Below are 27,542 nucleotides of genomic sequence, written 5' to 3' on the forward strand. Positions count from 1 at the left end.
ATCCCTCTCTTGCTCCTTACATCACTCTTAGCCAATTCTCAATGTCCCCTTTATTTTCTCCATCCTCCATAGGCTCCCACTTGTTGAAAACTATCCAGCCCTGCACTATCTTTCCCTCTCCTATGGGATGTGTTATACTTTAAAACTAACAGAAAGCCAACTTGTCTTTGCTCTCTTGCTGCAGGGGGAATTGTTTCCTGATCAACTCGCCACTGTTTTGCACCTTTATAACTCAACATAGAGCCTGCAGAACAGGAGTTCAAACTGGAAGTACTTTTTAGTGTTCAGCACAAGTTTTCACATAAGTTAGTGCTGACTTTTTGCATATATATTGGTTTGAATGTTATACAGTTTACTGGATGTAGAATGCTTACCTGATGGGATTGTTGGAGTGCAGATACAATACAGGGGGCATAAAATGCCAGCATCTAATTCCCCTGGCAAACTTTAGGAGACTCTGTAACGCCTGAACCTGCTAAATGTGTTTTATTATTTTCACAGAAATTTGAGCATGCATCCTGCACTAGAACCTGAGGTCACTTCCTTTTATATACGATTATCACACTGGTGGAGGGCACATGAAGCAAAGCAACCCACTGTCTGAAGTTAATAACTCTCAGAAAGCTGCTGGTTGCATTGAAACTGTGTCAGTGCTGAATGTCTGCAGGAACTCTGGAATTACCATTGACACTGTTGCAAGATGCAGTTTTGGAGATTCTGCAACAGATACAGGTATAAGAAGCATAAGGATTGAAATAAACTATTCAGTCCCTTTGACAGTCCAGCTTTGACAAAGGGTCATCTGGACTCAATGTCAGCTCTTTTCTCTCCTTACAGGTGCTGCCAGACCTGCTGAGATTTTCCAGCATTTTCTCTTTTGTTTTCAGTCCCTTGCGTCTTTTAATCAAACTGCGGTTGATTTGTACCTCAACCTCATTCACTCTCCTTCACTCCATCTCTCTTATCTAACAAAAATCTGTCAATCTCAGTCCTGAAAATTTCACTTGGCCCCGTGCCCACAATCTTTTGACGTGAGTTTCACATTTCCAATATGCTTTGTGTGAAAAAAGTGCTTGCTGATATCACTCCTAAGTGGCCCAGATATAATTATAAAAATGATGCCCCTTGATTTTGATTATCCAACAATGATTTTTTAAAAAATTCATTTATGGGATGTGGGCATCGCTGGCTAGACCAGCATTTATTGTCCCTCCCTCATTGCCCTTGAGAAGGTGGTGGTGAGCTGCCTTCTTGAACTGCTGCAGTTCCTGTGGTGTCGTTACATTCACACTGATGTTAGGGAGGAAGTTAGGGGAATCTCCGGGTGGTGATGTTTCCAGGTATCTGCTGCTCTTGTTTTTGGCAGTAGTGATCATGGGTTTGGAAGGTGCTGCCTAAAGAACCTTGGTGAGTTTCTGCAGTGCATCTTGTAGATAGTTCAGACAGCTGCCATTGTTTGTCAGTGGTGGAGGGAGTGGATGGTTGTGGAAGGGGTAGCAATCAAACAGGCTGCTTTATGCTGGGTGGTGTCAAGCTTCGTGAGTGTTGTTGGAGCTCCCAGGCAAGTGAAGAGTATCCCCAATGCATTCCTGGCTTGTGTCTTGGAGATGGTGGACAGGCTTTGGGGAGTCAGGAGGTAAGTTCCTTGCCCCAGGATTCCTAGCTCTTACAGCCACAGTATTTATCTGTAAATTTATACTGACTCCTCAGTATCTGAGGAGTTGTGAATGATGCTGAACATTTTGCAGTCACCAGCGAACTCCCCACTTCTGACCTTATGATGGAAGGGAGGTCATTGATGAAGCAGCTGGAGATGGATGGGCCTTAGAAACTACTCTGAGGAACTACAGCAATGATGTCCTGGAACTGAGATAATTGATCTCCAATGACCACAATCGTCTTGCTATGTGCCAGGTATGGCTCCAACCAGTGGACGGTTTTCCCTCTAATACCCATTGATTCCAGTTTTGCGAGGGCTCCTTGATGTCACACTTATCAAAAGCTGCAGTGATGTCAAGACCAATGACCCTCACCTCACCCCTTACATTCAGCTCTTTTGTCCATGTTTGAACAAAGGCTGTAATGAAGTCAGGAACTGAGTGACCCTTGTGGAACCCGAAATGAGCATCTGTGAGCAGGTTATTGCTGAGTAAGTGCTGCTTGATGGCACTGTTGATGACCCCTTCCATCACTTTACTGATGATGTTTACAGGTATCTGCTGCTCTTGTCCTTGGTGGTAGTGAAGAGTAGAGAAGACTGATGTGGCAGTGATTGGCTGGGTTGGATTTGTCCTGTTTCTTGTGTACAGGACACACCTGGACAATTATCCACATTGCCAAATAGATGCCAGTGTTTTAGCTGTACTGGAACAGATGGGCGAGGGGTGTGGCAAATTCTGGAGCACAAGTCTCTGGTACTATTGCCAGAATACTGTCAGGGCCCACACCCTTTGCAGTGTCCAGTTACTTCAGCCATTTCTTCATATCCCATGGAATGAATCAAATTGGCTGAAAAACTGACATTTCTGATGCTGGAGGAGGCCGAGGTGGATCACCCACTCGGCACTTCTGGCTGAAGATTGTAGTGAATGCCTCAGCCTTATCTTTTGCACTGATGTGCTGGGCTCCTCCATCATTGAGGATGGGAATATTTGTGGAGCCTCCTCCTCCAGTGAGTTGTTTAATTGTCCACCACTATTCACGACTGGATGTGGGTGGACTGCAGAGCTTAGATCTGATCTGTTGGTTGTGGGATTGCTTAGCTCTGTCTATTACTTGCTGTCTATGCCGCTTGGCATGCAAGTAGACCTGTTTGGTAGCTTCACCAGGTTGACACCTCATTTTTAAATATGTTTCTGGCATGCCCTCCTTCATTCTTAATTGAACCAGGGTTGATCCCTTGGTTTGATAGTAATGGTAGAGTTGGGGATATGCCAGGCCGTGAGGTTACAGATTGCGGTTGAGTATAATTCCACTGCTGTTGATGGCCCACAGTGCCTCATGGAAGATCAGTTTTGAGCTGCTAGATCTATTCGAAGTCTGTCCCATTTAACACAGTGATAGTGCCACACAACACAATGGAGGCCATCCTCAATGTGAAGATGGGATTTTGTCTCCACAAGGACTGTGTGGTGGTCACTCCTACCGATACTGTCATGCACAGATGCATCTGCAGCAGGCAGGTTGGTGAACCGTGGGTGGCTGTTAGTGAGGGTGGAGGTCGGGATGTGGGACACCATGCTGTGGCCACAGAGCACAGTCTCTGAGTGATTTAAAGCTCGCTGAGTCCATCCCCTCTAATGTTTAGAAGTCGATTTTGAAAAATTCATTCTTGAGATGTGGGTGTCGCTGGCTAGGCCAGCAATTATTACCCATCCCTAATTGCCCTTGAGAAGGTGATGATGAACTGCAGTGTTGAACTGCTGCAGTCCATATGGTGTAGGATACAGCTACAATGCTGTCCCATCAATGGGAACCCAACCCACCACAGAGCCCAGCTCATCTTATTGACCAACAGAGCAGCTCGGGGTCAAATGGCTCCTGATGTGAACCCGTGCAGCTGCTAATAGTTAGGGTATTTATTCAGGGACAAGTTGCTTGAACTGGGAACTACTGAGGACGTTATTTGCCTGAAGGCAAAGTATGTCATTAAGGGCAGTCCCAGGAAAACGGGGACACATCCATTGGGGCATGTCATAGGCCTTAGACTGATTCAGGTCAGGCTCCAAATAAGATAAAATCTTGGCAGAGCAGGGACACTGTCCTTATTCCAGCACCACCCAGCTCCAGGACGTTTGGGGTCACGATTGCCAGATCTTTTGGGACTGGCTTTTTGGGCAAATGAATCTTACTGGATCACTAGGGGGCAGCAACTTATCAGCACAAAAATTCAGTTGTATTCTTCCATTTGCAGGAAGTAAGGTAAAGACACAAAACAGAAGACAATCTGAAAGAGTGGTTCAATGCAGGAGAAAGATTAGCAAGAAATAATGGCATGTACCAGTGACTCCATTTGAAAATGTGTTGTCATATTTTCGTGTTGGAACATTTTGGACTTGCTCTCCTAGTTACAGCACAGAGCAATTGTTGAAAGAACAGTTGTACAGTTTTGGTCACCTAGTTACAGGAAGGATGTAAATAAGATTGAAAGAGTGCAGAGAAGGTTCACAAGGATGTTGCCGGGACTTGAGAAGCTGAGTTACAGAGAGAGATTGAATAGGTTGGGACTTTATTCCCTGGAGCGTAGAAGATTGAGGGGAGATTTGATAGAGGTGTATAAGATTTTGATGGGTATAGATAGAGTGAATGCAAGCAGGCTTTTTCTGCTGAGGCTAGGGGAGAAAAAAACCAGAGGGCATGGGTTAAGGGTGAAAGGAGAAAAGTTTAAAGGGAATATTAGGGGGGGCTTCTTCACGCAGAGAGTGGTGGGAGTGTGGAATGAGCTGCCGGATAAAGAAAAACTTGGACGGGTTCATGGATGAGAGGGGTGTGGAGGGATATGGTCCAAGTGCAGGTCAGTGGGACTAGGCATAAAATGGTTCGGCACAGACAAGAAGGGCCAAAAGGCCTGTTTCTGAGCTGTAATTTTCTATGGTTCTATGGTTCTAACTCGGGAACATGGTGAGGCACGGATGGGGAGATGGTAGCATTGTGATAATGTTACTGGGCTAGTAATCCAGAGGCCCAGGCTAATGCTCTGGGGACAGTTTCAAATCTCCATAATGCAATGGCGACCAACTATCATCGATTGGTTGTATAACTCTGGCTCACTAATGCTTTTTAGGGAAGGAAATCTGCCGTCCTTATCTGGTCTGGTCTACATGCGACTCCAGAGCCACAGCAATGTGGTTGACTCTGCACTGACCTCTGAAATGGCCTCACAAGCCACTCAGTTCAAAGACCCACACCCCTGCCACCCACACACAAACACACACACACAAACACACACACATACACTACTGCCCAATTGTTTCTAACACTGCAGGGATTTCACATGCCATTTTTAAACAGAGTACACTCTCCTGACAGTTGCTGCATTGCTGCTTCTCACCTTCGAGCAATTGTGTTGTTTACTGGTAGGATTTTTTATAAAGTCAGAACCCTGAAGCAACCTGAACATTGGAGGCAGCTGTGCAGCAAGTGGTGAGGCCGACCTGGTACTGACAGACTGGCTGTAAAAAAAATCAGAACCTTCCGCCTGACAGTTCCACATTTTTCCAAGCCAGTCTATAAGGTCTGAAACTCTGACTGGATAATTTGAGAACTCCGTTTGAGCTCAGAGCAACCCCCTAGCCCGCGGGACCCAGTGTTTGGCACCATCTGCACCTCCCTCTACTGGGCTCTGTTCCCCTCCAGTGCCCCTTCCTCGATAGTACTATACCTTTGTTCAGTTTCTGTGAGGGATCTCACAGTAAAATAGACACCATTCGTTAGCAGCTGGATGAGAGCACTGCTGGGTCCCACAGAGGAAACATCTGTAGTGACAGCCATAGGAAACATTGGTTCATGGGGTTACGTGAATGTGGCCAAGTTAGGAATAAACTTTCCACTTGGTATCTCATCCCCAGGAAAGCTTGAATGTCGGTGATCCACATTGGCTGGGAAAACTCAGTAGTGGCCTTTGTTTTCTGAGGATCATCTGTAATACCACATTAAGTTTATTTATTAGTGTCACAAGTAGGCTTACATTAACACTGCAATGAATTTACTGTGAAAATCCTGATGTGCCCCAAGAATTTTATATTGGTTCTCGCACTTGTCATTCACCATGAGTCCTGCTGCCTGGAGCACCTTAAGAACCTCACTTACCCTATGATCGTGTCTTGTGGAACTGTGTATGAGGATGTCATCCATATGGCAGATAACCAACCCCTTGTTTGTTGTCCAGGATATGATACATTGGGATATTCTGGGGTAGACAAAATGTCAAAAGGGAAGTGGTGAAAGCAGATTGGACTGAAGGGCATGATAAATGTTGTCCGGAGCATGGGTTCCTCATCGAGGGGTTTTCCCCAAAAGCCACAATTCACATCAATCTTCAGAAAAGTCTGTTGGTGAGCATAGCCAGACTGTCATCTACTGATGCCATTGGATGGACTTCCTGCTGTACCAGATCCACAGTCAAGTCCCTCCCTGACCTTCAGCAATAGTGGGTGCTGAACCCTCCTAGGGGTGAACAGACGTCTAAACTGGCATGGCATCTGGGAGCAGACAAATATAATATTCAGTCCTCAAACCTCCCAGTCCTTGAAAGAATTGTGGAAATTCCTGATGAAAAGTGATTGGATAGAAGAATCTCATCAACGTTTTGGATGATGCCTAACTTTTAAGCGTTCCTGTTAAGTAGGGAAATGGCTTGGTTACAGATAACATAAAGGTTTTCCATGATCTGCCAGCCCTTACAGCATTGTGTGGCCCAGAACATGTAGGTTTGTTTGACCTGGCCCCTGGAGTTTCATAGTGGAAGGCTGAAGAAGAATTGTGTGGAGACAAGCGAAGTACTCAGCCAGTACAGACATCCCTGTGACCTGTGTCAAGTTTGAAGTGTGTTAGGAACCCTCTGACCTCTAAATTGATGGACCAGAAGTCCTGGGAATGCTGGCGAACTTCACCGAGGAAGTGTGGGAAAGACACTAATTGTTGGCGGTGTCCTGGTTTGTCCTGTTTGTCAGGAACTCTAACAGAGCAGAAATGTTGCCATCTTGCATTGCGACACTGACATCTCAAAATAGTGACAGAGCAGCTTCCCACCTCTGGCACTGCTTTGGTAGGCTTCAAGTTGGGTGGAATTACCAAATGTGGCCTGCAAAAGAAGGAAAACCAGGATTGGTTGTGGCTATTTCCCCTGGTGCATCTGCCAGGAGCAATCTCTGTGAAAGTCTTTGAGGCTTGATAATGAGTGGGGTAGGAGGAGTGACTGCTCGTTCAGTGCTGCCATTGCTACTCGTCTATGGTGAATGTGTCGCCTGGATGCCTGATGAGGCATCTTGGCAAAGCAGGATTGTAGCAATCCTGGCATCATGTGGCACCAACAATAGACTAAATTGGCGCAGCCACAGCTACTGCCGTGTTGTCGAAGATGCTAAAGCAGAAGTCAGGCAAGGAAGAGCCACAGGTGTATCAGGGTATCAACTAAAATACTAGTTTATGGACATAGTGAGTTATCAGAAATGTATGTTGCCCCTGAGAGCTGCCTGTCTGCTCCCCACAATACCTGAAGTATGACAGCCTGATGTCAGGGCCACAACACTCCATATATTAATAAATGCATTCTGTTAACCCTTTATACCATACTCTCAGGCTCAGTCTCCCACAGGCTGTCCCAGAAACAAGGGACAAAAGGTGACACAGGGAGAGGGGACAAACAGTCAAAATGAGGGATATACCCTTAAAATGTGGGAGAGTTGGTCATCCTATGCTTTGACTGCATTCCTGGAGCAGGCTCGACGTCTCCTCAGAGCTAAATCAGTGTAAATAACTGGGTAAGCACAAGCCATTCAGCCCACATTTACACACTGACATGCCTTGGAGGGACCATCATTGTGAGCTCCCACCGAACCATTTCTGTTGAAACACAAGTTCTGTGTTCCAGTGTTAGTTGCCTCTCAGTTGTGACCCTCAACAGCGGTGAACATCTCCGCTTTCACAGCCATAGATTAAAGTTTATTTGTTCATGTCATAAGCAGGCTTACATTAATACTGCAATGAAGTTACTGTGAAAATCCCCTAGTCGCCCCATTCCGACACCTGTTCGGGTACAACAAGGGAGAATTTTGCATGCCCAATGCACCTAACCAACACGTCTTTCAGACTGCGGGAGGAAACCAGAGCACCCGGAGGAAACCCACGCAGACTCGGGGAGAACGTGCAAACTCCACACAGATAGTGACCCAAGTCGGGAATCGAACCTGGATCCCTGGAGCTGTGAGGCAGCAATGCTAACCACTGTGCCACCGTGGCACATGACAGGAATGCGTTTTTGATTGATTTTGAAAATAAATAAAATCATAGAATCGACAGTGCAGAAGGAGGCCATTTGGCCCATCAAGCCTGCACTGACAACAATCCCACCCAGGTCCTATCCCCATAACCCCACATATTTACCCTCCTAATCCCACTGACACTAAGGGGCAATTTATCATGACCAATCAACCCAAGCCGCACATCTTTGGAGTATGGGAGGAAACCGGAGCACCCGGAGGAAATCCACGCAGACATGGGAGGAACATGCAAACAGACAGTTACCCGGGAATCGAAGCTGGGTCCCTGGTGCTGTGAAGCAGCAGTGCTAACCACTGTGCCACCATGCCGTCCAAAAAAAAGGAAGGGAATGGATCAGTTTATTGCAAATAAACCTGATCAGCATTTTTATCGCGTATAAACCGTCTTGCTTTATCTTTGTGAATCATTTGGACTGGAAGGCAACATTTTGTCGAGCTGTGGGAGGGAGGGGAGGTGTACCTTTAAGAGTTCTTGGTGCTGTGCATTGACAGGTGAGAGCAGTGTCAGGTTACTCACCACAAGCGGCTGAGTGAGGAGACGGCAATGGCCCCACTGCAGGAAGGGGCTTAAAACTTGTCCTCATCCTACACGTGGCCCATTGCCCAGGAATCGCTGAGAGATCAGGAACAGGCAAGCATGCCTCTGGGGAAGAAAGTGCGGCCAAGTTCTGCCGCAGGGAAGCTCGAAACTTATACCATAAGCAGGTACTTTACTAATGGACGTCTCCAAGGCTATTTGTCCAGTAGGTTATGGATAAAGTTGCTGTCATGGGATAGCTGCAGCACAGAGGGTATAAGGTGCGGCTGTCTGGCTGCTTTATCTCCATATATCGATCCGCTTATCGGCAATTTGGAAGTGTCAAGGAAGGATTTGTCCAGTGTTGTGTAGATGCCAGTCGCTGTTGTCAGGGCAGCCGGCAGTCTCCGAGCTGTGTTTTCACCTGACAAGCAGTGAACCCGGGTCATTCCCCAGTAACTGGAGGGTGCAGTTCTGTCGCCCACACAAAGCAGTCTGAGAGGGGCTGGCTGCTATCACGTCTTGGGCTGTTTCTCGCAGGTTTTAACATTGGTGTAGACCCCAAACGGTTTTGAATGGAGCTGGAGATTTGAAACTGAACTAAGAGTTGTCCTGTCCGATTAATTAACAAACAAAATGCAACAGCGAGTCATTCAGTAAAACATTGAACACAATATAACATCACCATTTAATTAAAGTAATCCCCATTGGAGCTCGAATGATTCTCAGGCTGCATCTTTGCTTCATTTTAATACATCCAAGTAGCTGTTTTTTTTTGCTAATTTCTCTTCCATGCGAGGCCAGGCTCCAGTGGATTTACATAAGGGTTATAATTTACAGTATCCGGGCAACAGACAGCTCGCACCGTTAGTGAGATTTTTCCCTTGCCCATTGAGTGGCTAGGATGCTTTTTGCCCCAAGCTGCGGTAGGTTAGAGGCCGTGATGCCACAGTGAGAACATCTGGGAGCTGAGAGAATAGCAACAGGTAACTGTATTTTACCAATCAGATCGAAGGATTGAGAAATAAAGTAAGAATTGAGAAGGAATTGGGAGTTCAATTTCACATCAGGAAACATTGAGAAAGAATAGAAACATAGAACATAGGAGCAGGAAGAGGCCATTCGGCCCTTCGAGCCTGCTGCACCATTCATTATGATGATGGCTGATCATCCAACTCAATAGCCTGATCCCGCCTTCCCCCCATATCCTTTGATCCACACGATAAAGTGCTGATCAAGTTAATTTGCAATAAAGTGCTATATCTAACTGCCTCTTGAAAACATTCTGTTTTGGCCTCAACTATTTTCTGTGGTAGCGAATTCCATAGGTTGACCACTCTCGAGGTGAAGAAATTTCTCCTAATCTCTGTCCTGAATGGTCTATCCTGTATCCTCAAACTCTGACACCTGGTTCTGGGCACCCCCAACATTCAATGAAATGAGATTGGATTAAGAGAGAAAAGAAGCAGAAAGGAAAAAAAAATAAATTTAACATTTAAAAATCTCCAACAACAATTAAAACCTGAAGGAATGAGAATTCACAGCTGCAATGGTTAATTTTTAGTGCCAGAGAGATTGGCAGTAATTAACACCACATCATAAAAGGGGAACGTAGTCAGATTTGGATGAGATGTAAATTTCTATGGTGAGTTTAGTTTGTATCTACCATGCAAATACAGTAACTTCACACCATGCAATGAATGTCAATCATGAGGCATTCAATGAAATGCTCCATTTGCAAAGCTAATGAGAAAGCAACTTGTCTCAGAGTGTATATTCAAAAAACATATTAAATCAATATTGGTAATTCTTACTTTATATATTTCCAGGGCTAACTGCTGGAATTTTATTGCATGTGGCCCTGTGCAGATAATTGTCTCTTAGAGCAATGTTCTTGGTAGATTTCTTGAGCTCTAACAGTTTTTCCCTTGATGACTTTCTATCTTGTTTTGGCACTGGACATTACATTCTTCTTTTGTGGCGTTTCCTCTCATTGTGGCTGCAACCAACACATGAGGTGATCATCTTATCGATTAGACCAACTTTCTATCAATCCTAAAAGCACAATGTAAATACAGGATATTGCTTTAGCGATGAAGGGGGGAATCAATGGATCTTAGTCCTTTCTTCCCCGTCTCTTTTTCCCAGTGGGGTTTCAAGTACATCCTCAACAAAATTGATTGTCTTTTGCATACTTCATTCTTCAGTAACAACAGCTGCCCCGCCTTCCCTTCTCGGTTGCCCTTCTGTAAAGAAGGGCACAGTGGCACAGTGATTAACACTGCTGCCTCACAGCGCCAGGGACCCTGATTCAATTCTGGCCTCGGATCACTGTCTGTGAGGAGTCTGCACATTCTCCCGTGTCTGCGTGGGTTTCCTCTGTGTGCTCCGGTTTCCTCCCACAGTCCAAAGATGTGCAGGTTAGGTTGATTGGCCATGGTAAATTGCCCCTAGAGGGGATTAGCAGGGTAATACATGGGGTTATGGGGATAGGGCTTGGGGGAGATTGTTGACAGTGCAGACTCAATGGGCCGAATGGCCTCCTTCTGCATTATAGGGATTCTATGATTCTATGAAATGGTTCCTGATTGCATTGGGTTGCTGCCATCTCTTTGTTATCCTATTGTGCAGGGTTTAAGGGACATGTTTTAACAGAAAAACTGTTGGTCTGCAGTTCTCAGAAGCCTCAAGGAATGTTCAGCTATCTCCTCAATAGCATAAGTAAAGCAATTTGTCATCTTGTATCAGTAAGACATTCCAGATACTTTACTGTGAAGGAAAGTCTGAAACAAAAGGACATTATTGTTCACTCATTGACCTGCCATCTTTTCAGCATTTTCCATGACGTCAGAGCAGACACTGTCAAGCCTGCAACATCTCGGATTAGATCTTCACAAGCACGTGCAAAAACATCCATTCCAGGAGCCAGAAGTGGGTCCAACCTCATTGGATGGTTTTCCCAGGCGGAAGAAAATGAGCAGCCTGAGTGGTTGGAATTGGAACTACTAAAACAGCAGAACAGGAGACATTCAGTGGGACTCGCCCAGAACTTGGCAACAAATGAAAATATTCATAGGCTTGGAGACACCCTAAAAAGCCTGAGGAAGGGCAAGGTAAAGAAAAAAAAGCCTGAAAATTAAATCAATTCATGAAATGACACTAGATTGGTGATGTGTGGAGTTTGGTGAAATTATTGTTTAGCACTCGGTGTCTCTGGGTTATATGGTCCGATTTAGTCATAGAGTTTTACAGCACAGAAAGAGGCCCTTCAGCCCATTGTGTCCATGTACTGTACACAGTACTCCAGATATGGTCCCACCAATGCCCCGCTCTCTGTTTCCTGTCTGCTAACCAATTCTCAATCCATGCCAATGTATAATCCCCAATCCCACCTGCATTAATTTTGCGCACTAATTCCTTGTGGTACTTCATGAAAAGCTTTCTGAAAATCCAAATACATCACATTCACTGGTTCTCCCTTATCTATTCTGCTAGTTACATCCTCAATAAACTCCAGTCTGTTTGTCAAACATGATTTCCAGTTCAAAAGTCTATGTTGACCTTGTCATCGGAGCTAATGCATATCTTAAATAACTGCATCGTGTAGCCCCTTTTCCAAACTTGTTTCTCCAAGATTAACAAATTCGATTTTGCAAACCAAACCTGTTCGAGTTCAGGTTGTTTTTTCCCCCTGGACACTTGTGGTTGTGTTTATGACTAGATATCAGCTTCTATGAGCAAACTCAATCGTTTGTGAACAAAAACTTGGGTCCTTATGTTTGGGGTAGGAATTGTACGGGGTAGGAATTGATAATTTAGTAATTTGAGGAGACTGTGTTTTTCCATAATTTTCAGTATGAAACATAACACAACAGACTAATATGCACAGGTTAAATGACTTGGCTGAATTTATTTTAGAGGGAAAATACTATCCAGAAGCAAAAATAAAACAAGGTATTAAACATACATACGTACAAACATATGGACATACGAATTAGGAGCAGGAGTAGGAGTTGGCCACTCGGCCTCTCGAGCTTGCTCCACCATTTAAGATCATGATTGATCTGATAGTAACTGCAACCCTATTTTCCTGTTGTATGATGCTGTATGTGCCTGCATACCATTGTAATGTAAAGATGCTTGCCAGAGCAAGGGTTAACATGGGAAAAGCACCACCCACAGTATAATGTATAGAGTCACACGGTAATATACTGAGAGAACTCTCCAGAAGCAGCCTGCCTGGAGACAGCAACACCATGCATGGCATTAACTTGGATCAATACAGAATTAAAGATTAACCACAAAGGTTCATGTTTAAACATACAATTTTGAAGATCTCAACATTGAGATGTGAAAGGAACCAATAACACAACAATTCCCACCTACCCCTATAGCCTTTCACCGCCTTGCTTATCAAGAATTTACCTACCCCTTCTTTAAAAATACTAAAGGGCAAAATCTTACATAAAATGGCAGAGTGTTGTTTCCGGCGAGAAAACTAGGGGGTTTCTTTCCAGAGAAACCAAACGGTTTCCTCTTCAGATCTTATGACACTCTGTTAAAAAAAAATCAAGAGGGCGTGTTTCATGCTGTCATACAGGGGGCGGGGCCTCAACACGCCGGCAAAACCCAGCAGAATAGAGATCAGAGCACCACCTTTAAAGGGCGTCCCAATCATAACCTGAGTAACCCCTCCCCCCCCCCTACACACACATCCCAGCCCAAAATAGAGGTCTCGGGGTACCCCTCCTCACCCCTGATCAGAGACAGCACTTTTCAAACTCTCACCGACGTTTACAGATGCACCATAGAAAGCATTCTTTCTGGTTGTATCACAACTTGGTATGGCTCCTGCTCTGCCCAAGACTGCAAGGAACTACAAAAGGTCATGAATGTAGCCCAATCCATCACGCAAACCAGTTTCCCATCCATTGACTCTGTCTACACTTCCCGTTGCCTTGGCAAAGCAGCCAGCATAAGTAAGAACCCTACGCACCCCGGACATTCTCTCTTCCACCTTCTTCCTTCGGGAAAAAGATACAAAAGTCTGAGCTCATGTACCAACTGACTCAAGAACAGCTTCTTCCCTGCTGCCATCAGACTTTTGAATGGACTTACTATACATTAAGTTGATCTTTCTCTAGACCCTAGCTGTGACTGTAACACTACATTCTGCACTCTCTCGTTTCCTTTTCTATGAACGGTATGCTTTGTCTGTACAGCACACAAGAAACAATACTTTTCACTGTATGCTAATACATGTGACAATCACAAATCAATGACCATTCCTCCATCATCAAGTCAGAAGTGGGGATATGGAGGAAAAGAGTTCCAAACACTTGTGAGACTCTGAGAAAAAACAAAATTCCTCATCTGTCTTAAATGGGCGACTCCTTGTTCCTAAACAGTGAGCCCTCATTCTGGAATAAATAAAACAGCTAAAACAGCACAACAATCAATAACTATAGAACTGGGATCAGTACACCAGTGGTTAATGCAGCCTTTCAAAAATATTTGATTTCTGGTCTCAGACAATCAACTCTTCATTGCATCTTTAGTTGACCTTCAAGATGTGTTTTGCATGAATTATTTACATTACAATTTGCCAGTGGAATTTGTTCATGTTAAGGCAGATCTGAAAAAACAACAGGTGGGAGCCCCAGTTTTCCTTTGTTGGGCTGTTTTTATTTTAGTTACTTTGAAGTAAATGGGCGCTTTTATACAGTGGGGAATGAGACATAATTGTGTGCAAATTGCAGCACCATTGGTCTCTTTACCCTGGGGTTGGTCTGCATCGATGACTCAGTGTTGAGAGATAGAAGGGCTGTATACTTTCCTGTCTATCCAGCTATACCTGCCAACAAAACTCCAGTTATCACAGGAATTGAAAGGAACCTTGCATTGACTTGTCTATTTTTCTGTCGACCAGCTCTCTGTTTGGGCTGATTGTTCGCTGCCCTGTGGAGTTGAGGGGCCAGAAAAGTAGAGAGAAACCCCGTGGGAACGGCTCCCAGATGCAGTTCTGTCTCTGGCTGACCTTCCCAGGGGTGGGCTGCCTCCTGGAGTCATTAAGTTTAAGTATATTTATTATTGTCACAAGTAGGCTTACATTAACACTGCAAAGAAGTTACTGTGAAAACCCCCTACTCCCCACACTCTGGCGCCTGTTCGGATACACTGAGGGAGAATTTAGCATGGCCAATGCACCTACCCAGCACGTCTTTCTGACTGTGGGAGGAAACCGGAGCACCCGGAGGAAACCCACGCAGACACGGGGAGAACGCGCAGAATCCACACAGACAGTGACCCAAGCTGGGAATTGAACCCGGGTCCCTGACGCTGTGAGGCAGCAGTGCCACTGTGCCACCCCACCTGTTGCGATGGGCAGCCAATAGCTCCAATTAAAGTCCAAATTATGGGCGTCATCTCATGCTGAGGGAAGGTTCCCAGTGTCAGGTGACCCACCCACTCCCAAGTCCTGGGTCCAAAAGCTGCATGAAGGTAGCTTCTTGGCTGCCTGTCCAAGGACCATCCAAATCTCGCAATGATGCCGCTGCAGAGGTGCTGCAGCTGTGGACACACAGTTGTTCCTTTGGAGGTTTCTGTCTCCACACTGAAAGCCCTTACACCTTTGGGCAATCTCTTTTATTTAACTTTTTCGGAAGCCAACCAAGAACACCTCCATCTTTCAGGCGCCTTCGCAATCATATCTGGGGCGGCAAGGTGGCCCAGTAGTTAGCACTGCCTCCTCACAATGCCAGGGACCCGGGTTCAATTCCGCTCTTGGGTCACTGTCTGTGTGGAGTTTGCATGTTCTCCCCGTGTCTGCATGGGTTTCCTCCGGGTGGTCGGGTTTCATCCCACAGTCCGAAGATGTGCAGGTTAGGTTGATTGGCCATGCTAAATTGCCCCATAGTGTCAGGGGGATTAGCAGGGTACGGAATAGGCTCTGGGTGGGATTGTTGTCGGTGCAGGCTCGAGACGGGCCAAAAGGCCTCCTTCTGCACTGTAGGGATTCTATTCCTGCCTCAGCAGCACTCACCTCTCCTGCTGAAGCTGCTGGCCATCCAGTGCATTGAGCCTCTCATTGGACTTCCTGCTGTCCATAATTTACTCGTGGAATTATAGAATCCCTAAAGTGCAAAAGAGGCCATTCAGCCCATCGAGTCTGCACCAACTCTCAGTACCTAAGCCCTCTCCCCCACCCAATCCCTGCACATTTATCATGGCCAATCCACCTAACCTACACATCTTTGGACTGTGGGAGGAAACCGGAGCACCCGGAGGAAACCCACACAGACACGGGGAGAAAGTGCAAACTCCATACAGACAATCACCCGGGGCTGGAATAGAAACCCGGTTCCTGGCACTGTGAGGCAGCAGTGCTAACCACTGTGTCACTGTGCCACCCAGGCATGGTGTCTATCGGATAGTGTCCTATTAGGAGGTTGCCTCAAATAAAGTTTTCCAAGCGGGAAGACCCGTATTGTCCCAACATCAGGGTCCCAATGCATAGTGGGGCTGATACAGTGCTCCTCAGCTTAGTGACAGCCCCAATTCAAACTCCGCAATTTACAATATACTAAAAGTGCGTGAATTGCTGTTGCTGGAGGTAACATATTTATAAAATAGCTTTGTTACTGTCTACTTTGAAATGTTGAACAGAAGGATGTTATGGGGGAATTTCGAAGCTGCTGCCTGGGTGTAAAACTGGGATTGTAGATTGGAATACTGTGAGCTGGGTGATTCTCATTCTGCTCATTTCACTACACAGCAGCAGTGACACAAGCACCGCAGCGCCCATTGTGCAGTGACATGCCCACACAGCAAGTTACACAGGCACCGCAGCGCCCATTCTGCAGTGACATGCCCAAACATCAAGTTATACAGGCACCGCAGCGCCCATTGTGCAGTTTGTAACAATACTCCCAAACAAAGAATTAATTGGCACCAGTCCCACAAACATCCACTCCCTTCACCACCGACGCTCAGTAGCAGCAGTGTGTACTATCTACAAGATGCATTGCAGCAAATCACCGAAAATCCTTAGACAGCACCTTCCAAACCCACGATCACTTCCATCTCAAAGAATAAGGCCAGCAGATACATGGGAACACCACCACCAGCAAGTTCCCCTCCAAGCCACTCACCATCCTGTCTTGGAAATATACTGTCGTTCCCTTGCAGTCGCTGGGTCAATATCATGGAATTCCCTCCCTAACGGCATTGTGGGTCAACCTACAGAACATGGACTGCAGCGATTCAAGAAGGCAGCTCACCACCACCTTCTCAAGGGCGACTAGGGATGGGCAGTAAATGCTGTAAGAAGTTTAACAACACCAGGTTAAAGTCCAACAGGTTTATTTGGTAGCAAAAGCCACACAAGCTTTCGGAGCTGCAAGCCCCTTCTTCAGGTGAGTGTTGTTAAACTTCTTACTGTGTTTACCCCAGTCCAACGCCGGCATCTCCACACAATAAATGCTCGCCAGCCAGTGACGCCCATGTCCCACGAATGAATAAAAAACAAATTGTGTTTCTGTGCTGGAGCCCTATCCCCTGGCTCAGCCTCACTATTCTTCGTCTGAATCTGGTGAGAGTTCTGAAAATTATTCAAGTCTGACTTCACAATATTGCAATGCTGCGACCTTGGGAAGTAACCCAGAGCCCAATTAACTCAAAGAGAACAAAAGAAAACGTTGGAAAAACTCAGCAGTCAGCAAGCACCCGTGGAGAGAAACAGACTTAACATTTAGGCTGATGACCTTTCATTAGATCAGGTTCTGATGTAAGGGAATCGATCTGAAATGTTGCTCCTGATCCAGTGGCCACTTTAGCCATGGGCGTAAATCCCATAATGGCCACTAAGTTTCACAAGAGGCCAAAATCGGGATTTGCATCGGTGGGATCTTGGAACGAGATCTTCCCAGGCCCCCCCCTTCCAATGACACACTCTAGTTCACTCTCAGAAAGGGTGTGAGCCTGATTAGCATATTTTAACATAAATTTAAATCTAATTATAGGGCTTGAAGCCAGTATTTCCTCCATCCCCTCATCGCCCTACCCAGATGGCGTGACTTCACGCTGGCGCACATCACTGCTGGTTTTCAAAAACAAAAACCAGTCATGATGACCATGCCGGGGACTCACAGGCAAGTGTGGCCCCTGGGTGGCGAGGAACATGGCTGGGCAGTGTCCCAATGTTGGCACTGCCAGGGGTGGGCCCTCTGGGGAACCCCATTGGGGCATGTTCCCCTTATGTGTGGACATGCACCCCAATGCCTATGAGGGGAAAAGCCCAAAACTTGTGTGGGGAGGAGGGCTATCCCTGACACTTGTGTGTGGGGGGGATTTGCCCTGATACTTGTGTGTGTGGGGGGGGGGGAATACCCTGCTACTTGTGTTGGGGGATCCCTGATACTTCTGTGGGGGAGAATATCCCAATACTTGAGTGGTGGGGAGTCCTGATACTTGTGTGTGGGGGGAATATCCCGATACTTGTGTGGTAGGTGGGGGGATTTGCCCCAATGCTTGGGGGTGTCCTCTGTGGCTGTGGGGGGGCGGGGGGGCGGGGGGGCGGGGGGGTGGGAGGGAGTTTATTTGCTGAGCCTATCAGGGCACCCTTTAAAGATGGCGTCCTGATCTCTGTGGAGCTGGCCTCGGTGGCACTACCAGGCCTCGCCAGAGTGATGGCGCAAACCACGCCCCCAGATTCTCTGTGTGCTGAGTGCCAGCAAATCCGGAGTGAAAACCCGGCTGTGCACCTGGAGAGAAACACGTCGGTTTTTAGTCTGAACCTGATTCTCTGACAAATGTCGGGAAAATTCCGCCCATTGGATGTGATCGCTGTTCCGAGCTGGAGAAGCAGCAGGAGAAAAAGTAAAAATCATCTCGGGTTTCTGTTTTTGATCATTTACACCTTCCAGCAAGGGGATAAGCAACATTGGATTTAGTAATGAGTAATGAGCCAGATTTAATTAGCAACCTAATCGCGTGGGAACATTCATCAAATACTGATCATGACATGGTTGATGTAGCATTTGAAAGCGAAAAGCACGAATCAGCTACGAGAATGTCAGATTTAGGTAAGGCCGACTTTAATGAGAAAAGACGGAGACTTTGCTCAGTAAACTGGGAAATCTGCTGATGGGTAAAAGAACTGAGGATCAGTGGAGGATGTTTAAAGAAACATTGAACACAGTACAGAACCAGTTTATACCCCTGAGAAAGAAAGGCTCCACTTCACAGAAAAAAAACACCTTTGGGCAACTAAAGAGATAAAGAATAGCATTAAACTAAAAGAAAGGGCTTGCAAAATTGCATAAACAGCACAGATCCCACTGAATGAGCAAGATACAAAGACCAATAAAGGGCCACAAAGCAGTTTATAAGAGCTACTTAAAGGGATTATGAAAGGGACTACAAAATCAATAAGAAGGAATTTTATAGTTAAAGACTGATGGTGGGGATATTGACAGCGACTACGGGGAAATGGCAGACATGTTAGATAATTACTTTGCCTCAGTATTTACAGCAGAAAAGGAAGGTAGATTGCCAGAAATCCCGATGAAATTAATAGTGGATTGGGGACAGAAGTTAAATAAAACTTACATAATTTCCTCATTATTGATGTTTTACTTAAGTTTAAATTTAGTGTGACTAAAGAGTGACAAATCCCCAGGACCTGACCCTTTCTATCTGAGGGCATGAAAGGAAGTAGGGAAGCACATTGTTGATGTCCTAACGATAATCTTTCAGAGTTTCCTAGATTCAGGAGTCTTCCCCCCGGATTGGAAGATTGCTCATGTCACTCTGCTCCTTAAGAAGGGCGAAAGAGGATATCCAGGGAATTACAGACCAGTTGGCCTAACATCTGTGGTGGGGAAATTGTTGGAGTCTATAATCAAGGATCGGGTAACTGAACACGTCAACATTTTCAGTTAATTAGAGAGAGTCAGCATGGATTCATGACGGGTAGGTCATGCCTGACAAACCTTATTGAATTTTTTGAAGTGTTGATTAAGGTAGTGGACAGAGGAATTTCTATGGATGTTGTTCACATGGACTTCCAGAAGGCATTTGACAAAGTCCCACATAAGAAACTGTTAACTGAGGTGGAAGCCCACGGATTTGAGGGTAAATTACTGTCATAGCTGGGAAATTGGTTACGTGGCAGATGACAGAAGGTAGGGATAATGGATAAGTACTCAAATTGGCGTGATGTGACTCGTGGTCACATCAAGGATCCACAAGGATCTGGATTGAGGTCTCATTTATTCACATTATTTATTAACGTCTTGGATAATGGCATAGAAAGGCATATATCTAAATTTCCTGATGGCACAAAGTTAGACAGCATTGTGGACAGTGTAGATGATAGTATACAAAGAACAAAGACAAGTACAGCACAGGAACAGGCCCTTTCCAAGCCAGTGCTGATCTTGATGCCCTAACTAAACTAAAAAAAACGTTCTGCCCTTACTTGGTCCATATCCTTCTATTCCCTCCCTATTCATGTACCCATCCAGATGCCTCTTAAATGTCACTAATGTGCCTGTTTCCACCACCTCCTCTGGCAGTGCATTCCAGGCACCCACCACTCTCTGTGTGAAAAGCTTCCCTCACACATCTTCCTTAAACTTTCCTTCTCTCACCGTGAACATATGCCCCCTGTAATTGACAACTCTACCCTGGGAAAAAGCCTCTGTCTATCCACCCGTCCATGCTTCTCATAATTTTGTAGACCTCCATTTAGTCTCCCCGCAGCCTCCATCTTTCCAGTGAAAATAATCCTAGCTTATTCAACCTCTCCTTATAGTCAACACCCTTGAGACCAGGCAGCATCCTAGTGAACCTTCTTTGCATTGTCTCCAAACTTCCATGTCCTTCTGGTAGTGTAGTGACCAGAACTGCATGCAATACTCCAAATGCGGCCTGACCAAAATTGCAAGGGGCCGGATTCTCCGACCCTCGCCCACAGCTGTGATTCTCCCGTCCCATTGAAGTGGATGGAGATTTGGCTGAGTGCCAAATTATCCGTTCTCGTTGGCAGTGGCAGGAGGGCGTGAACGGCCGGAGAATTCCGGACAGGGATATTGATAGACGAGGTGAATGGGCAAAACTGTGGCAGATGGATTTCAATCTAAGCGAATGTGAGGTTTTCATTTTGGACCAAAAAAGGACAGATCAGGATACTTTCTCGATAGTATGAAGTTAAATACAGTAGATATCCAAACAGACTTCGGGATTCAGGTGCATAGATCTTTAAAATGATTTTGATTTGGTTTGATTTATTATTGTCACATGTATTAGCATATAGTGAAAAGTATTGTTTCTTGCGTGCTGTACAGACAAAGCATACCATTCATAGAGAAGGAAAGGAGAGAGTACAGAATGTAGTGTTACAATCATAGCTAGGGTGTAGAGAAAGATCAACTGTCAAAAATGCCACAAACAGGTGCAGAAAATAATCAAGAAGGGGAATGGAATGCTGGCCTTTATATCCAGAGGACTGGAATATAAGCACACAGAAGTTATGCTGCAACTATGCAAAATCCTGGTGGACCCCACCTTGGTGTCAATGTGAGCAGATTGGGGTACCACACCTTAGGAACGACATCTTAGCATTGGAGGGAGTTGCAGCGTAGGTTTACAAGAATGATACCTGGGCTTCAGGGGTTTAATTATGAGGAGAGACTATACAAATTAGACCTCATTTCTCTAGAATTTAGAAGGTTAGATCAAAGTCTTCAGGTTACCAGCAGAAAAAGATGGGGTAGATAAAGATAAACTATTTCCACAGGTTGGAGATTCTAGAACTAGGGGACATGGCCTAAAAGTTAGGGCCAGACTGTTCAGAAGAGATGTTAGGAAGCACTTCTACACAAAGGATGGTAGAGGTAGAACTCTCTTCCACAAATGGCAGCCGATGCTAGATCAGTTGCTATCTTTAAATCTGAGCTAGATAAAGTTTTGTTAAGTAAAGGTATTAAGGGATATGGGCAAAAGGCTGGAATATGGAGTTAGGCCACAGATCAGCCATGATCTCATTAAATGGCGGAACAAGCTTGATGGGCTGAATAGCTTACTCCTGTTCCTATGTTCCTAAGCTCCAGCTGATGTTATTGTATGTCTGAGTTTGTTGGATTTGGATAGAATCATATTCTGTTGGGATATTCTGGAGGGAAGAATATCCTCCAGGCATTTAGTTTAGTCTCACACGTGAAGAATACTGCCACATGTGAAATGATGCCTCTGCAGGAATCCACTTTCACACGATGATGCTGTGGAATCGGGAGGGCAGGGATGTTGGAAAGGCAGCAAATAAACTCCAAACAAAAGTGCAGTAAGCACCTTCTAGTAAATAGGCACAGTGTCTTTATTCGTGAAGCCTCCACGCCTCACTGGCACATTGACAGAGAAAATATATTGCTGGATCGGCATTGGTCTATAGTTCAGCAGCAGTGAAAGAAAAATCAGGAGAAAGATCATGCAAATAAACAATTTTTAAATAATTAGTAACACTAATTTATGGTAATGGTAAAGTGTTTTTAAGAAAGAAAACCATTAGAGAAATCTAGCATGACCATAATATCAGCAGAGGCCACCTTGACCTGATTGCCCTCCAGATTGTGGACAAGGTAATAAATCTCTTTGCTTTTTTCGTTAATTTATGTAAAGATTCTGTCCAAGACTGTTTTATCTGAACTGATGAATAGCTGTTTAGAAAATATTTGTTCCTTCAAAAACAGAGTCCATTTTGAATTGTGCAGAATCGATCCTCTTCCTTCTAGTAACACATGGTAATTACTGTAATAAAATGGAGAAGATTGTTTTGGTGTTCAGAGCTGATATCCTAAAAATAGAAGCAGTAGTTCAGCACATTTACTAGTGAGGTTCAGATAATGAAGCCAATGTTCTTTTGAGCAAAAGTAATAATCCATTTCAGGCCATCTGTATCTGAAGTCTAAAGTCTGACCTAGTCTTAATCCTGAGAGGAACTTCCTTTCTCAGGTAGGGGAGTCCACAGCGAGCAGGTATGACATTAAAATTAGAACTAGGCCATTCAGGAATGATGTCGGGAAGCACTTCTTCACTCATTCACTCACCTCAACACCTGCCCTTTGGTGTATGGGATATTGGACATCAGTTATCTAGGTCCTAAGCTCTGGAATTCCATCCCTAAATTTCTCCCCCTTTCTGCCTTTCTCACTTACATTTAGGAGCTCCTTAAAAACCTATGTTTTGGACCCAGCTTTTAGTCACCTATCCTAACCCTAATATGTCTTCATGTAGCTCAGTTTCATCACTTGCTCATTGGGATTTTCAGATATTTTGCTATGTTCTAGGCTCTATATAAATGTAAGTTATTGTATGGTTTCTTTGATACATCCACAGTGCTATAAGAGAGGGTGTTCCAGGACTTTGACCCAGCAACAGTGAAGGAATGGTAATATATTTCCAAGTCAGGATGGTAAATGACTTGGAGGGGAACCTCCAGGTGTTGGAGTTCCCAGATATCTGCTGCCCTTGTCCTTCTAGGTAGTAGTGGCCATGGGTTTGGAAGCTGCTGCCTAAGGAACCTTGGTGAGTTCCTGCAGTGCATCGAGTAGAAGATACACACTGCTGCCACTGTTTGTCAGTGGTGGAGGGAGTAAATGGTTATGGAATGGATGCTAATCAAGCAGGCTGCTTTGTCCGAGATAGTGTCAAGCTTCTTGAGCGTTGCTGGAGCTACACTCATCCGAGCAAGTGGAGAGTATTCCACCATATTCCTGACTTGTGCCTTGTAGATGGTGGACAGGCTTTGGGGAGTCAGGAAGTGAGTTACTCGCTTGCGGATTCCCCGCCTCTGACCTGTTCCCACAGCCACAGTATTTATATGACTAGTCCAGTTCAGTTTCTGGTCAATGGTTACCCCCAGGATGTTGATAGTAGGGGATTCAGAGACTGTTATTTTCTTAAATAATTTAATTGGTGCTTGAAATGTCGGTCAGTGGGGTTAAGTGCTGCACTTATGAGATGTGGGAGATCCTTGACGCTTCCAGCGTCTCGGACAACTACGTCTGCAGGAAGTGCACCCAACTGCAGCTCCTGTCAGACCGCAGGCCACCCAACTGCCAGTAGGAGATAGAGGATCAGATATGTAGGCAGATTTTGACAAGATGTAAAAGTAACAGGGTTGTTGTGGTGGGAGATTTTAACTTCCCCCATATTGACTGGGACTCACTTAGTGCTAGGGGCGTGGATGGGGCAGAGTTTGTAAGGAGCATCCAGGAGGGCTTCTTGAAACAGTATGTAGATAGTCCAACTAGGGAAGGGGCCATACTGGACCTGGTATTGGGGAATGAGCTCGGCCAGGTGGTCGATGTTTCAGTAGGGGAGCAGTTCAGGAACAGTGACCACAATTCAGTAAGCTTTAAGGTACTGATAGATAAAGAGAAGTGTAGTCCTCAAGTTAAGGTGCTAAAATAGGGGAAGGCTAATTACAGTGATATTAGGCAGGAACTGAAGAATGTAGATTGGGGCAGATGTTTGAGGGCAAATCAACATCTGGCATGTGGGAGGCATTCAAGTATAAGTTGATAGGGATTCAGGACCGGCACATTCCTGTAAGGATGAAGGATAAGTATGGCAAGTTTTGGGAACTTTGGATAACGAGAGATATTGTGAGCCTAGTCAAAGAGAAAAAGGAAGAATTTGTCAAAGCTAGGAGGCTGGGAACATACGAAGAAAGTGTGGAATACAAGGAAAGTAGAAAGAAACTTAAACAAGGAGTAAGGAGAGCTAAAAGGGGTCACGAAAAAGCATTGGCCAGCAGGATTAAGGTAAATCCCAAGGCTTTTTATACATATATAAAGAGCAAGAGGGTAGCCAGGGAGAGAGTTGGCCCACTCAAGGACAAGGGAGGGAATCTATGTGTGGAGTCAGAGGAAATGGGCGAGGTATTAAATGAGTACTTTGCATCTGTATTCACCGAAGAGAAGGACTTGGTGGATGATGAGTCTGGCAAAGGGTGCATTGATAGTTTGAGTCATGTTGAGATCAAAAAGAAGGAGGTATTGGGGTTCTTGAGAAACATTAAGGTAGATAAGTCCCCAAGGCCTGATGGGATATACCCCAGAATACTGAGAGAGGCAAGGGAGGAAATTGCTGGGGTCTTGAGAGAAATCTTTGTATCCTCACTGGCTACAGGGGAGGTCCCAGGGGATTGGAGAATAGCCAATGTTGTTCCTTCGTTTAAGAAGGGTAACAAGAATAACCCAGGTAATTATAGGCCGGTGAGGGAGTCTTACATCAGTGGTAGGGAAATTATTGGAGAGGATTCTTCGAGACAGGATTTATTCCCACTTGGAAATAAGTGGATGTATTAGTGAGAGGCAACATGGTTTCGTGAAGGGGAGGTTACGTCTCACTAACTTGATTGAGTTTTTCGAGGAAGTGACGAAGATGATTGATGAGGATAGCGCAGTGGATGTTGTCTACATGGACTTCAGTAAGGCCTTTGACATGGTCTCTCATGGCAGACTGGTGCAGAAGGTGAAGTCGCATGGGATCAGAGGTGAGCTGGTAAGGTGGATACAAAACTGGCTCGGTCAAAGAAGACAGAGAGTAGCTGTGGAAGGGTGCATTTCTGAATGGAGGGCTGTGACAAGTGGCGTTCCTCAGGGATCAGTGCTGGGACCTATGCTGTTTGTAATATATATAAATGATTTGGAGGAAAATGCAACTGGTTTGATTAGTAAGTTTGCGGACGACACAAAGGTTGGTGGATTTGCGGATAGTGATGAGGACCATCAGAGGATACAGCAGGATATAGATTGATTGGAGACTTGGGCAGAGAGATGGCAGATGGAGTTTAATCCGGACAAATGTGAGGTAATGCATTTTGGAAGGTCTAATACAGATAGGAAATATAGAGTAAATGGCAGAACCCTTAAGAGTATTGATAGGCAGAAGTATCTGGGTGTACAGGTACACAGGTCACTGAAAGTGGCAATGCAGGCGGAGAAGGTAGTCAAGAAGGCATACAGCATGCTTGCCTTCATCAGCTGGGGCATTGAGTTTAAAAATTGGCAAGTCATGTTGCAGCTTTATAGAACCTTAGTTAGGCCGCACTTGGAGTATAGTGTTCAATTCAGGTCGCCACACTACCAGAAGGATGTGGAGGTTTTGGAGAGGGGACAGAAAATATATACCAGGATGTTGCCTGGTATGGAGGGCATTAGCTATGAGGAGAGGTTGGAGAAACTTGGTTTGTTCTCACTGGAACGACAGAGGTTGAGGGGCGACCTGATAGAAGTCTACAAGATTATGTGAGGCATGGTCAGAGTGGATAGTATGAAGCTTTTTCCCAGGGTGGAAGAGTCAATTACTAGGGGGCACAGGTTTAAGGTGCGAGGGGCAGATTTTTTACACAGAGGATAGTGGGTGCCTGGAACTCGTTGCTGGGGGAGGCAGTGAAAGCGGATATGGTAGTGACTTTTAAGGGGCGTCTTGACAAATACATGAATAGTTTTGCGAATAGAGGGATATGATCCCTGGAAGGGTAGGGGGTTTTAGTTAAGTCAGGCAGCATGGTCAGTGCAAGCTTGGAGGGCCGAAGGGACTGTTCCTGTGCTGTAATTTTCTTTGTTCTTTGAATGTCAAAATTAAAGTTTATTTATTAGGCACAAGTAAGGCTTACATTAACACTACAGTGAAGTTACTGTGAAATTCCCTTAGTCGCCACAGTCCAGTGCCTGTTTGGCCTGCACCTAACAAACATGTCTTTCAGGATGTGGGAGGAAACCGGAGCACCCAAAGGAAACCCACACAGACATGGGGAGAACGTGCAAACTCCACACAGACAATGACCCAAGCCGGGAATTGAACCCGGGTCCCTGGCGCTGTGAGGCAGCAGTGCTAACCACTGTGCCACTGTGCTGTCCTAGAGGGGCAATGGCTAGATTTCTCCTTGTTGAAGATGTTCATTGTCTGGTCACTTGTGTGGTGTGAATGTTGCTTGCCACTTGTCAGCCCAAGCCTGGATATGGTCCAGATCTTGCTGCATTTGGACATGGGCTGCTTCAGTGCAATCATCAGTGAACATCCCTACTTCTGACCTTATGATGGAAGAACGTTATTGATGAAGCAGCTGAAGATGGTTGAGTTGAGGACCTGAGGAATTCTCAGTGTTGTGAAATGAGAAAGCACAGCTTTCTGTTAACAGAAAATGACACATTCTCCAGGAAACAGGAAGGTTAGAAAATAAACATCGTGCATTTGAAAGACTTTTTATGACACGTGACAGTGAGGAGAAGCAGCAGTCAGTCCGTCAGTGAGTGTCCCATTGCAGGAGGTGGTGGATAATGTTACCCACAGAGTTATCCCCTTTCCACAGGAGATGCACCATGAACAAGGAGCTGTTATCTGGTAATGAATACAAATCGAGAGGGAAGGCACAATACCTAGCCTGTAAGAAGAAGAATGGATCTCCAACAACTACATCACTGTGTGCATGATAATGGCAGCATTAAAATGTAATCAATATAACGGGAATGTGGGGGTAAATTCTCAACTTGCTGCCCAGGTGTAAAACTGTAGAGTTTCGCCTGATGAATTCCTCTGTGTCTGCTGCGAGAAGGGGCAGCGCTCCGAAAGCTAGTGGCTTTTGCTACCAAATAAACCTGTTGGACTTTAACCTGGTGTTGTGAGTCTTCTTAAGGTGTAAAACTAACATTGTAGATTAACTACAAACTCAATAGAAATGAATGTTTCGACAGCAAGTGTCCGAGCTGCACTGCCAGTTTTATGCCCAGCTTGCAAGATGTGACCCATCCCTGTGAAGTTGTAACATTTAATAATTCTTTTAGACCATAATATTCTTTTATCTTACAATACTGTATATTACATGACAGCTTGCATGATCACTTTAAGTATGCACATTTAAATTTTGTTACCTATTGGTAGAAAACAAATTGGCATTTGTTTGGTCAATTCTTTAACTCATAGTTTAAAATCACAACGAGCTGTAGTATATCCGTTAT

The 27,542-nt window shown here is 45.1% G+C and overlaps 1 protein-coding gene across 1 annotated transcript; it reads left to right on the forward strand.

The window, feature by feature from the left end:
* The first annotated feature begins 8,540 nt into the window (after positions 1 to 8,540).
* Positions 8,541 to 27,126, forward strand: LOC144500079 (uncharacterized). Its single transcript, XM_078222852.1, has 3 exons — positions 8,541 to 8,705; positions 11,351 to 11,630; positions 26,897 to 27,126. Exons 1-3 carry the CDS (start codon positions 8,638 to 8,640, stop codon positions 26,930 to 26,932), a joined length of 384 nt encoding a protein of 127 aa, XP_078078978.1. The 5' UTR covers positions 8,541 to 8,637; the 3' UTR covers positions 26,933 to 27,126.
* Positions 27,127 to 27,542: the final 416 nt, after the last annotated feature.

This window comes from Mustelus asterias, chromosome 10 (assembly GCF_964213995.1).
Source record: "Mustelus asterias chromosome 10, sMusAst1.hap1.1, whole genome shotgun sequence".
In the NCBI taxonomy this organism is placed as follows: domain Eukaryota; kingdom Metazoa; phylum Chordata; class Chondrichthyes; order Carcharhiniformes; family Triakidae; genus Mustelus; species Mustelus asterias.

What these genes read in the sequence shown, in the direction of transcription:
- LOC144500079 (XM_078222852.1), top strand. Translation starts at nt 8,638, where the DNA reads ATGCCTCTGGGGAAGAAAGTGCGGCCAAGTTCTGCCGCAGGGAAGCTC. An exon ending in GAAACTTATACCATAAGCAG is followed by an intron (nt 8,706 to 11,350) that starts GTACTTTACTAA and finishes CCATCTTTTCAG; the next exon opens with CATTTTCCATGACGTCAGAG. An exon ending in AAAGCCTGAGGAAGGGCAAG is followed by an intron (nt 11,631 to 26,896) that starts GTAAAGAAAAAA and finishes CCCTTTCCACAG; the next exon opens with GAGATGCACCATGAACAAGG.